At 32.2% G+C, this 13,151-nt stretch overlaps 2 protein-coding genes across 3 annotated transcripts; one reads left to right on the top strand and one right to left on the bottom strand.

Moving 5' to 3' along the window:
• Positions 1-1,886: 1,886 nt before the first annotated feature.
• On the top strand, positions 1,887-6,199 carry LOC137807963 (protein LOWER TEMPERATURE 1). The gene is made up of 7 exons (XM_068608842.1): positions 1,887-2,262; positions 3,197-3,242; positions 3,808-3,919; positions 4,162-4,229; positions 5,501-5,604; positions 5,802-5,885; positions 6,043-6,199. The coding sequence occupies exons 1-6, from the start codon at positions 2,158-2,160 to the stop codon at positions 5,838-5,840; spliced, it is 474 nt and encodes a 157-aa protein (XP_068464943.1). The 5' UTR covers positions 1,887-2,157; the 3' UTR covers positions 5,841-5,885; positions 6,043-6,199.
• Positions 6,200-8,682: 2,483 nt separating this feature from the next.
• On the bottom strand, positions 8,683-12,274 carry LOC137807964 (SWI/SNF complex component SNF12 homolog). 2 transcript variants are annotated; one of them, XM_068608844.1, is made up of 3 exons: positions 12,151-12,269; positions 10,577-12,086; positions 8,683-9,350 (listed from the first exon to the last, which is right to left on the bottom strand). In XM_068608844.1, the coding sequence occupies exons 2-3, from the start codon at positions 12,046-12,048 to the stop codon at positions 9,281-9,283; spliced, it is 1,542 nt and encodes a 513-aa protein (XP_068464945.1). In that variant the 5' UTR covers positions 12,049-12,086; positions 12,151-12,269; the 3' UTR covers positions 8,683-9,280. The 2 variants fall into 2 exon arrangements, with proteins under 2 accessions (XP_068464945.1, XP_068464944.1); XM_068608843.1 differs by having other exon boundaries at positions 10,577-12,274.
• Positions 12,275-13,151: the final 877 nt, after the last annotated feature.

Below are 13,151 nucleotides of genomic sequence, written 5' to 3' on the forward strand. Positions count from 1 at the left end.
AAGATGTGTGGGTTATATTTCGTCTCACATAGAGGTAAAAAGCAATAACTAAAAACAATAACTTAAGGTTCTGTTAATATAATCCCATAACAACTAAACGATACAAAAGACTAATTAATTAAGACGTTAACTCTTATACCTATGATAACTTAGATTCATTGGACTAAGGGTCCAACATACCTTTAAATAAAGTCATGTATTTATTATAATATTTAGAGATTAAAATATTTACTCTTGTTAATTTAATAAAATATAGTAAAATTAATAATCCCAAAATATTTTAAAATGTCACATGTATTCTTTATTACAAGCCTTGTATTAACAAAGTTTAAAATAAAAGTATCACAACCTATATAATCCATGTCAAAGGAGTATTGTCTTTAAATGGGTACAATTGTTTGAGAGTTAACTTATAGAGTCCATAGCTCATTCTCCTTCAAATTAATTACTAAGGTTTAATGACAGTGTTAAAATAAGTATATTTAGGCATAATTGGGTTAAGTATTATATATATATAATATTTTTTTTTACATAATATTGCGTTGATTTTAATTTTTTTTTCAATAATAGTTGATTTAAAATGTAATATACTCTTCATTTTTTTTCTTATTTTTTTTTCTGTTATCTCTCTTCACTTTTTCTTCAAGTTATTTTCTTCTTATAATTTTTTTTTTTTATAGTATATCACACTTCATAATAGGTGATTAGGTGATGAACCAATGAAAATTTCTATTTAATCAAATTTTCAAACAGAGTAAATTTTTGTTTACTAGTTTTATTAGCGAAAGATTTTTTACTCATGCAAAAATAAAGTTGAAATTCAACATTGATTTTAATAATATTTTCACTCAAGAGAAAATGACACCATCATTCAGCTATATTTTTCTCAAACAAATGTTCAACCAAGTTAGTGTTTCATACTTTTTACTATTAATCTTATTATATGACTTGTCCTGAGAGTACTGGCAAATTACATTTTCATCTACCTATTATAATGAATCAAGACTTTTGAATAAGACTTTGTAGACTTTCTCTTAAGTCCTTAACATGATTCAACTTAGTGCGTGAGAATCTTTAATATTGATAGTGGTTAAACTTCAAATAGTTTAGAGTGAGTAAGATCTTTAGAAAATGTTAATGGTGACATGAAACTTAAGACATTCATACTTTATAGACATTAAAACACTTATAATTTACCAAACCATTTTATTAATAATCAACACTTTATTTCTTATAAGATTAATCAATAATAATCAACACTTTATTTCTTATAAGATTAATCAATAATAATCAACAAAACAGCAATTACAAATATACTAGTCTTATATATAAAGATAAGTTTAATCTTTACAAATTCACTAAAAAGTATTTTAATCTTAATATAGTTTTAATTTTTGGAAGCATAAAAATTTAGTCTCCCATATCACATTAAAAAAAATATGTTAAAAAATTAATGAAATAATAAATGTATTATTGACGTATCATCTAAAATTACTTAATACATAATATATCGTATACTTATATTATTATATAAAAAGATGCTTTATTTAGTAATTTCTTTGTCATTATTATTTTTCTTTTTAATAAATAAATAAATTCTCTATTTCAAAAGCAATTAAATATATTTTTTAAAATAATAATTACATATTTTTTTAATATTATTTTCGTAAAATTAGGTATATATATTTTTTAAACTGCATTATTTTTCTATTTTTAATTAATTATTTATAAAAAGAATAAAATTTTATATTTTAATATAATAAAAAATATGAACATCAGTGGAAGCAGATGTGTTTTCACTGCTGGATCAATAATATACTTATTATTTTGTTTTTTAACTATTAAGAAAACGGGTTTAAATATTTTATTAGGAAAATACATGTTTCACATTGAACAGAATAGTGTTGCAAAGTGCGCATAAGGGTATCCCTTCTGTGAAGAGTCCACGAACAAATATTAACATTACTAAGATTAAGATTACAAGGCCTTGGCTGTGTTAGTTCTTACATATATATAGCGCAGTGGAAGAGAAAGTTACGGTGTGTTTGGTGTCTCGACGCTTCAGTTTTCTAGTGTGTGAGTGTGACACTGCGAAGAACATACGAGAGGTCAAGTCCTCTACTTTTCACTGCGATTGCGAAACCTCACTTCCATTTCATGCTAATGGATGCACCCAATCCTTCTTCTTCCGCGGCTTCCTCCTTCCTCGCCAATCTCCCCTCTCGAGGCCACTTCTCTTCCACCATCGTTTTGTCCAATCCGGTACTTCAATTTCCCTTTTTCCCTTCTCATTTTTTTTCTCGATTTCTGATTTCGGACTCACCCACATTTACTGCGATGATTTCGATCCGTGTGCTTCCAGAACGTTCTCCCTGCTTTTGTAGAAGCGCTGGTGAAACTAAGGGATTTGTTATTAGGTTTTTGTGTGAATCATGTTTATTATGTTATGTTAACCGTTTTTTCCGGTCTCTAGTTTATTGAATTTCAAGGTGTTTAGTAGGGCAAAATTACTAGGAGATTGATTGGACTTAGGTTTGTTTTGAAGGATTGTTATGGGGTTTTAATCCAAGCTTGCTGATGTTAAAATTTGTGGTGTGTTTTATATTTAGCCTATCAAATGTGATAATTACTAGTTTACCGCAAATAGAATAGAAGTTTCATATTGTATGATTTAAGGGATTTTGTTTTCGTAGTTGATTATGCATTTGCACTATACTGGCTTCTTTGTTGAGTGAGTAGGCAATGTATTAAATACACTTCTTCATAGAAGCTTGCAGGAGAAGAGAATGAGAAGGAGACAATGAATATTGTTTTTTCATGGGGCAACTTATGCACATAAGTTTTTGGAGAAGTTAGAGGAGATAGTTCAATAGTTGATTTTGGTCCGTGAGAGAAACTCGATTTACTTTCTCTTCATCCATGAGTGTTTGTAGAGAAGTTTATCTAAACAGGGTCACATGATATTATAGCTATTAGCTAGTAAATCTGTAACCCTACCATTATTGATGCACATGTTTCTTTATGTTGAGTTGTAAATGTCATGGTAATTTTTTTCTTTTTATCACAGAAATTATTTTCACTCCAATTGGTGGGACTTAGGAGACCTCCTGCTTTAAGCATTGTCTTTTAATATGTTTACGAGTTTATTTGTTATACGAGAGACATTATGTTTGAATTTGATATTTTGATTGTGCAGGTTGGGATGCGAGCCTATGTATGCGATCATGATACCTCGCCACCAGGTCATATTCTTTACCTTGTTGCAACTTGTAAAGCATATTATTGTGGCTTCAAATTTTTGTAGGTTAGCCTGCTGCCGAGCAGTAACATTAGAGAAGAACAAACAAAAATGTTTTATCGGTGTAGAAACTTCCTCTTCCTTATATATAATACCTGTAAGCTATATAACTATAGTATGCTTAGCCACAAGTTTCCTTGTCATTACCAGTTGTAGGATCGGTTTTTTTCATCCACATGGGACATATTACTCGGCCAGATTCAAATACTGTTTTTTCCGCATAATTTAATATTAGAGGCATGTCCATTGTTGACAACTTTGTCATGAAGTGAACATGTGAGTTCATTATGTAGTTTTGAGTTTATTGTATTTATTACCACTTATCTTTGATTTTTATTTAGAGAATTTTTACATTGTAAAATTTATGTTTGAAAATTGTTCTGACCGTCCTCTTGGTCATAATGCCATGTGGTATATACTCTTCCTATTGATATTAGCTATCTTCCTTTTTAGCTTTATATATAGATAATTATTGTAAAATAGACATTTTGATTCCCTTGGTTATGCAGAAGGTCAACATATTAAGACAAACCAACAAAACATACTGATTAGATCACTCACTCTCAAGAAACAAAGGGGCGATTCCAGCTCAAAGGATGGATCTGATGGTTCAAGAAAGAGGTATTATTCCCACTTTTTGTTGGAAGAGTTATATTTCAAGTGTACATTATGACTAATGTACAGATTCCCAATCAATTGTTTTGGCATTTTCTTTCTTTTGGTGAAAAACTTGTGAGATAATTTTCTCTTACAGCTTGGTAACTTGTGAAAAAGTTATTGCATCTGTCCCTCATTCTTTGGTGCCTATATTTTTATCTTGGTCTTTTTGTATTGAACACTACCTAATCAAACCTTTTTGTCAGGAACGCTGAAAAGGTTTTGGAAAGATCTTCAGCCAAGAAAACAAATAATCAAATAAATTCCCGACAAGGTGGGTTCATATGATATTTATTATGTGTTAGCATTGGGTGAAATCTGAAATATGTTTGAAGATTTTTGTCATAAATTACTTACCCAATACTGAGTTTGCTCGCAACAAAAATGTTACTTTTTTCTTGATATTACTAGTTCAACTTCAAAATTCTCAGGTAGGTACAACGTTACTCTGTCTAAATGATACTTTTTGAAGACATGTCTCTCTGATACATGGTCAGACGTGCACGTCAACCTCTTTTTAAATACATTGATAAACATTTTGTCTAATGTTTTTAGTAAAGATGGAATGGATAGACATCACCTTAATGTTTGGTAATTTGTACTGAGTTTTATATGGTACGTATTTCTTAGTGTCATATAGAAAGGGGCAAGAGAACACAGGAATGTGAGCATGTGCCAAAATGACTGTATATGATCTTATGAGAACTTTTAAGTTCCATGTCCTCAAAGTGCACATTGCATCCCAAACAGTATTTTGACTGATATGAACCAAATCATGTCTGGTATAGTGTATTATACTGGGTTCCTAAAGGAAATTTAATTAGCAGTAGTTTAGGAAAAACTTAAAACAGAACCATGGTATGGTCATTGATGCTGTATGTATCCTTGTAAATTCAAATTAAATTTTTTTCTTGGGAAATACCTCAGTTCCTAAACCTTGTTTTTAAAGACTATAGAAGTCAGATTTCTGCTTTGAACTTGACCTTTCAGATATACATATATATTAGTGTTTCCATGCACAGCATTTTATTATTTTCCTTTAATACATGTTTTGCATCTAGTGATGCTTGTATTTTTTGTAGAATTTCTTATTAAAGGGGGGTTTTCCTGTTTTATTGATTCATATAATCGAAAGTAACTAGTGTAATCTCCTGAGAGGCAAGATAAGTTGCATTCGATACTTAAAACCTATTAGAGACCGATGAACTTATTATAGTTTGCTTTAAATGGCATGATTTTTCGTGACTTTGATGTGGTGAGTGTGTTGGAGGTTCAATGCTCTAGGTGGACTATACCTATCCTCTTCTCTATGCATATGCTTTCACCATTAATATATCCTCCACTGACAGAAATAAGTTGAGTTGCCTCATGAGCTGTTCCCTTGTGATTTTGAACTTGCCTCAATAAGGAAAGGATTTCAGCTGAGGTCATATGTTCAAACCATAGCAATGGCTCCTAATTTTGAAAGTGACTTAGCAGGCTTGACCCTTTTTTGCACTATATATCAATTTTGTCTTATTATTATTATGGGTTTTAATCATACAGAGGGATCAAACAGTCAAACCGCCACTAGGGACTTCCACAACCTGACTGTAGAGAGACTTCGTGCTCTTTTGAAAGCTAAAGGTCTTTCAACCAAGGGAAAGAAGGCAAGTATTCCACTATTCCTACAGTTTTAACATTCATGCATTTGGAAGATCTCGCTCGCTAATTTGCTTGGTAGTTTTTTGTTTATTCATATGTTACAATGTAATAGTTGTCAACTGGTATATTATTGTCCATGATTTATTGGTTAAGGTTTGCTTACCTTCTCTCCTTACCCTAATAGACGAAATAAAATCTGCAGGAGGAGCTTATTACTCGTCTAAAAGATGCAACTGGATAAAGCGTAGCGTGGTGGAAGGAATGCCCTGTCCATTAAACATCCAATGTAAGAGTAGTTAGTGTTAGTTGTAACTTAGGATCTGGAACTAATATATATACCCAGTGCAAATTACAGTTACAGATAAATATTATCGTTTTGGGGCTACTACTGTTTCGTGACTATCAGCATTATTAAGTATGTTTTTTTGGGGCATGATTTGTAGAGGTCAACTACACAATTGGTCAATCAGTGGTGGTTTTCAAGTTCTAATTACGATCTGCGGTTGTATCCTTTTCTTCTGCATTTCAACTCTTTAGACATGTAACGGTGACCATTGTATTGAGATTTGTTGAACAATCATCAAGTAGTGAATTCGAACATCTATTTGGCTTTTACATTTTCAACGCATTCACCCCTTTAAAAGGGTTTAGCTGCGGCCAAAAGTGTTGGAAATAGATTCTCATATACAAGGATTTCACAGTTCCGTTCGATGGACACAAGACATTTATCTTATGAGATGATAACTATCCTATTCTATTATACTCTTTTGTATAGATAATATTATTTTTACATTTATCTTATTTTGTCATTTTAGTCTATTTCTTATCTCTTATCTCAAAAGAAGAATTATATTAAATTTAACGAGTTAAAATAAATTTCTCTCTCTCCCGTCTCTTATATAATATTCAAACACAAATTTAATTATAATGGTAATTAAAATATAAAAGATGTCTTATTATTCAAATACTATTTTTTAAAATTGCATCATATTATTAATTTTACAAAACATTATATTTTTTTATAATTTTGTGACAATTTTATAGAAAAATAATTTTTTGTATAATTTTTGGCAATATTAATTTATATGATAATATGCAATATAATTTTTTTGTAATATATTGTTATATGTAATTATTGTCACAAATTTAAAGTATATTATTTATTTCAATGTTAAATTAAATAATAATATTTAAATATTCTTTAAAAGTTAATTGTAAATTTAAAATCTTGTACTTTTTTATAATACAAAAAACAATTATATAAATAAAGTTTAAGTTTGAATTTTTTAATAATTAACATAATTTATAAAGAAATGTCAATTAAAGGCTAAGTTTAAAAAAAATATAAGAAATTTTAATGAAGAATTGTTATTTAAACATAATTTTGGGGACTTTCTTACATTACCTTTTGTGGAGGATATAATTATAACGTGTCCTTAGTAAATGCCTATTCAAGGTTCATTTGGATCTTTTTATAAAGTCTAAAGCTAAAAACATTGTCTATTTTTCAAAGCTTCAATGTCAATGCTTGAAATACAACTTAATTCAAAGTAAGAAATGTTCAATCTAATATGGGTGGAGAATATTAACCTTTTACTAGTTTTTAGCCAACCATGGTGTTAATAATAAACCCATTTGTCTTCCTATGGATAATAAAAAATGTCTTCCAATGCATGATCAAAATGGGATTTGTTGAATGAAAGCATAAACACATTATTGATTTGGATCTCACTTTATTGTATCACGTTTCCCATTCCTTACAATTTTGGGATTATTTTTTTTATCAATGTTGTATATCTTATAAACAAGTTGCCAACAGCCTCTATAAAGTTTGTCATTCCTTTTAATAAAGATATAGATTTTCAGTTATATATATATATATATATATATATATATATATATATATATATATATATATATATATATATATCAAAGAGACCGCATGCACAAGAAAATGGATTAAGCATATCAATTTTTTTTAGGAAACCACATCCCAAATGTTAGAGTGGATTTATTGTATATTTAAATGATAGAAAGGGGGTAATAGTGTTTGTTACCGTTGTTGAAATTTCAACATAGTAATTATTGTCTTCAAGTGTTTTTTTGTTCAACGTAGAAACATGTCTAGTGTTGTTTTGGCAAGGCCAAACATTTTCATAAGATCGAAATTCAACTCATATTTGGATCTCCAAGAAACCATTTTGTTCATTTTTATATAATGTAATAACTATTTAAAGATAAATTTATTACATGAGTTTTATCCAGAATTATAAGTTTAAGACTCATCTAATAAAACTCCCAGTATTACTATTAGAGTGTACTGACATAACACAAAATTTAAGAATAAATTTTATCTTAAATAAGATAATAGTTTATAAGAATAAAAAATTAATTTCTTCTTAAAAATAACTTTTTACTCAAGAAATTCAGAAAAAAGTATTATTATAATAGGATCTTAAAAAACTACTGCATTAAAGCAAAAGTTACATTAAAATCTTAAAAATAATAGAATATGAAATTAAATTAGTACCTTGTATCATGATTCTTGAAAAGAAATGACGTAACCATGAAGTTGAAGATAGAAGCAAATTTAGAAGTCAGTTCTCGACAAATCCACGTAACTAAGGATGGGTTTACACAAAATATCATGAAGTCTACACTTTCAACTCAAACTTAGGGAGAAAAATTCAAAAAGTAATGGACCAAAATATAAACAACTGTTAACAAATACTTTCACCTTATTCAGTGACATCATCTTCAAAACAGATTCTACGTTTCACGGTCCTTTTTATTCTTGATATATCAATTTTAATAAAGGGCAGTTTAGGAACATTTTATATTAATTTAACTGCGATTAAAAGAATAATCATATACAGCATTATTTTTGTCCATATTTATGTTGTGTTAAATAATATAAAAAATACAATGATAGTCTCCTCTCTTGAACAATTCCCTTAATCATACATACACAAATATCGACCAAACCAATTCGCAACTCTTCCGTTTATTCTCAGTGGGTACGACGATACAGGCACAAAGAGCATTCAGATTTTACACTTCACACTGTTCTTGGACATGCCCCGAGAGAACAAAAAGCATTCTTTATACAAATTGAAAATTCTACAGAAGCATTTATCCCAACACACATCTCAACTAACATGGTAATATGAAACATTCAAATCATTGTTAACTCGTCCATCTCCAAGCCATGATTACTTCAAACTATCAGATAGAGCCATGGACTTACATGCCCAGAGGACAACAAATTGATAATTCTATATTTAGGTACATACAGTAAAATGTAGCCTTTCATTCCGCACTACATGCCTGAAAAGAAAAAGTACAAGGTAAAGGTAGAGATATCTAATCCATAGCATAGCACTCAATTATATATACCATTGTGAAGACATTGGTGCTACATTAGTTGTTAGCTTATTGATCTTGGCTCATTTTACCAAACTGGAATGGGCGAGAAGAGCATATGAGAACCAATTACGGTTGAGGGATTCCCAAAATGAGCTAGGGATCAGAATTCTTGATTCAATATTCTCTGCTAGCACTCTACTCCAAAGCATAAATGAAGCATGGAATAGAACGTTTAGCAGTGTTGGGTCAAGCCCTCACGGTGATGTCAGAAAACTAACCACCTCTACCCCAAAAAATAAACTATTTCACAATTTCTCAAATGTTTCCAGGAGCATCACTTCGAGCATTTTTCCGGGTCAAGTAGCGAACAACAGCATCCTCAACCCTGCAAATAAATTATAAAAGAATACAGACCAATTAGAATCATTCCTTAAATTTCTCTAATATATTCCAAGGCCGACATTACATAAAAAATGAATAAAAGATACAAGACATCTTCGACATATCTTCCAGTTTTACTCTTCATGTTGCTTGGTCATTCTGATCACCCAAAGGTGCAGCAGGGTTCGTCACTTGTGCGTTTAGATAAACTTTGAAAAAATGTGTTTGTAAGATTTTTTCCCTCAAAGTTACTTTTTCTAACTTTTGAGAATAAACACTAAATTAACTCTTTTTTCATTTTTAATAAAAAAAACTTGTCTAATTAAACAAAAATCCTTGAAAAATACAGACAAATGAATCCTAAGATATAATTGGATTCAAGGTAGGTAGATGATGAAGTGGATGAGAAAGTTGTTTTATTGTTTGTTTATTAAAAATAAAAATAGACCGGTATCCATCCCATTCTAAAAATAGACCAGTATCCATCCCATTCTATTGTCAGTCTAGTTTTTATTCCCTCTCAATTTGGGGTGCAGTGGATGGAGCTAAACTTAAAAAAATAAAATCCCTATTTTGACCAGCTAAAATATTAACCCTCTGAAGGTGATTTTGTAGTGGGGGTAATGTATGAACTATAAGGTTATAGCTTATTTCATTGCTTTCTTTTTGTAAACAATAAAAGGTAATCTCAATCAATCCCATTATAAAATCTCCAAACAATAAAGGGACATATTTAATCCATTCATTTCAATCCATTCCATCCCATTATGTTACGATTCACTCCACTCCATTGTTTACCAACCTAAACATACCCCAAATCTCAAGTCATATACTATTACATCAAGATTAAATCCCTTACTGGTACTACCTTTATTATCTCAAATCAGACATAAACATCTAGTATCTTTGCAGTGCATAGTGTATGCCTCATTTGATAGCACAAACAAAACTCTGTAGAAGACATAAAATAGTACTATAAAATGGAAAAGGCACCTATGAAATGAGTTTTATTTAAAATAGTATCTACTTTAGAAAGTACTTCAAATCAAATCAAGGTCCTATCTATTCACCCTTACTTGCTCATTTTCAGGAGCCATGCATTAGTAATGGTTACCGTCTAAAACTAGAGCCAGACAGACACACTTTCTTTCTTAACCTGCCTGTTTTAAAAGGTTGTTTCACCATCTTCAACAAACAACAAAAATAAATAGTTGAGTAGATAATGCTTACCATGGTTGATTGTAGAATTCAGAACGTCGTTCATTCTCAACATTATGGCTTACATCTCCAGCAACAAGCTTCAGATCCTTGCTCTGAGAAGCTATCAAAGCATTAATAAACTCTGCAGGGGACTGACTAAAGCCGAGAAAGAATGCCCGTCTCCTATGATGTTCATGGATCTTCTTTATGGAATCACAGATCAGTTTATCAAAAACATCAATCTCTTTGTGCTTCTCAGTGCTTGCCAAGAATGAAGACATATCCTTCTCTAGTGGAAGAGGCACATCAACCTGCACATCATAACACGTAGCTCCGGCTGGACAATTTCCCGAAAGCTTGATTTTATGCTCCAGGTGTATAGGCTGCGGAGGTGACAAATGCTGTGATATCTTCTGCGAAGCCACAGAAAATTTCATCTTCTCCTCCCCAAACACCCTTTGGAGAGAAGCATCACACATGAAGAAAGAAGGATCATTCGGACTCTGCAGCTTCTTAGCCTTCACATAATGCCAAAGAGCAGCAATGATCCTAGAGCGCGAGTCAAACTCAACCCCTAACACTCTAGCCAGCTGAGCTGAAACCACAAACTTGTCAGGCGAATGATTCATTGACATTCTAACAACCGCAGTGAATTCCTTATCTCCTTTCCTCTTCACCTCAAAACCATCCCGCTGCGCAGCCGAACGGGCACTATCCCACACAACAACATGGTTATCCGGATAGAAACCCTGATCCAAGTAAATGGTAATCTTCTTGAAGAAAGCCGAGAATTTTGGATTTTCCTTAGGCAAAACTCCATCTGCCACTGGATCCTTACCATCTTCCAACATCCTTCCTGTTATCCTGAGAACCCAAGAAAGCTCCTCCACATCAATCTTCCCAGGTTCCACTTTCACCTGTTTCGAAAAAGTATTATACACATAAATCCTTAGCGTCCTCCTAACACAGCGAGGGCTTCTAACATTCTCCTGCACATCAATTTTCTTCCTAACCAAAACAGAATCTATGTGGGTCTCAAGTTCAAGCAACTTTGCATAAATAGCAGACTCAGGCACAAGCTTGGCCACCTTGTCGGGAATGAGCTTCTCGGGAAAGCTTCTCTTTTTTCGAGGAGGCGCCAGGGTAAGTTCCATGGTCTTGAAGGCAGAGGACTGAGTGGCGTTGGAGGAACCGGGAGGGCGTGAAGGGGGTTTGTGATTTGCACGCTTGGGAGGCGCAGGGGTTGCAACGTTGGCATTGGTGTTAGAATTGTTGTGCACCTGCGGGTGAGGAATAGGGTGTGGCTGTGCGAGGACGTGTGTTTGGGGTTGCGAGAGCTGAAAGTGGCCATGGAAGTGAGAGGCACCAGCTTGTGGTTGAGGCTGCGCCTGTGAGAGAAGGTGTGGTGATGGGTGGTTCATGGGGATCGTGGGTGCACCCGGGTTGGCGAAAAACGACGGCGTTGCAGCATTTTTTGCTGGATTGTTGATGTTGTTGTTCATTGTTATAAATTCTAAATAGCTTCTAACAAGTGTTGGATCTAGAAGAAGGAAGAACGTGAAAACCCTAATTGGATGGAAAAAAGGAGGGAAAAACGTTCTTACTGTTTGTCCTTGGAGATTGGAGATTCAGTCTTCGCTGCCAATTGCTTCTTTCTCCATTACTCTCTCATAACTTAAGCACTGCTCATTGCGCCATTCCATATCTCAAATTTGTTTTCTGTACTCTTCTCAAAACGCATAACGTTCTGTTCCCCACCAACTGGGCCTGCCTCATCCGAGTGGATTGGGCCGGGTTTCTACCTACCATTAGGAAGCCCACATTTTTCACATTTGTTATTCCAGAAGTTTATAATTATTATATTTAATGGTAGTTTATGAATTTGGTAATATAGAACAACATTTTAAAAATTATATTTTTAGTTTCATAATCAATAATGGTAGAAACTAATTGAAGCAAAGGTTGTAGCAAATGATTGAACGTGATTGCACAAAATTGCAAAAGTGATCTTATTCATTTTGATTTACTCAATCATATATATATATATATATATATATATATATAATAAAATTACAATTACGGGAAGCTATACAATAGGAATATTAACAGGCTTGTATCGGTAAAATAGTTTAAGGGTAATAAAATCAGAATTAATAACCAACATCCTGTGATTTGGAACGCTCCCAACAATCTGCTTAAAGTATATTGCATCTACAGTTTGCCCATCACCTTCCTTCGTGAGCATAATTTCAGTTTCAATTGGAGTCTTAACTGGGTTTGAATCCTTCATCTTAAACTTCTTTAAAAACTCATAAGCAAATTTCCTCACATAAATGAAATCTCAAATTCCTTCATCATGATATGCTTGAAATCACTAATCATTTTGAGATTACTTCCTGTAAAAATCACATCATCAACATAAAGACATAAAATTAGCAAATCTCCATAATCATTAGTCTTTACATAAAGACCATGATCTGATGCACATTTTTTTGAATCCAGTGGCATGAAGAAATGAATCAATCCTTTTGTTCCAAACTCTTGGTGCCTGTTTAAGACCATATAAAGTCTTAGTTAGTTTGTACACCTTCTCCTCTTTGCCAGA

The sequence above is a fragment of the Phaseolus vulgaris genome, chromosome 3, assembly GCF_000499845.2.
Source record: "Phaseolus vulgaris cultivar G19833 chromosome 3, P. vulgaris v2.0, whole genome shotgun sequence".
In the NCBI taxonomy this organism is placed as follows: Eukaryota; Viridiplantae; Streptophyta; class Magnoliopsida; order Fabales; family Fabaceae; genus Phaseolus; species Phaseolus vulgaris.

Excerpts from the sequence above, each read along its gene's own strand:
- LOC137807963 (XM_068608842.1), top strand. The coding sequence starts at position 2,158 with ATGCTAATGGATGCACCCAATCCTTCTTCTTCCGCGGCTTCCTCCTTC. Across the intron at positions 3,920-4,161 it reads TCTGATGGTTCAAGAAAGAG|GAACGCTGAAAAGGTTTTGG; the intron begins GTATTATTCCCA and ends CCTTTTTGTCAG. Across the intron at positions 4,230-5,500 it reads TCAAATAAATTCCCGACAAG|AGGGATCAAACAGTCAAACC; the intron begins GTGGGTTCATAT and ends TTAATCATACAG.
- LOC137807964 (XM_068608843.1), bottom strand. The coding sequence starts at position 12,048 with ATGAACAACAACATCAACAATCCAGCAAAAAATGCTGCAACGCCGTCG. Across the intron at positions 9,351-10,576 it reads GAATTCTACAATCAACCATG|GGTTGAGGATGCTGTTGTTC; the intron begins GTAAGCATTATC and ends ATTTATTTGCAG.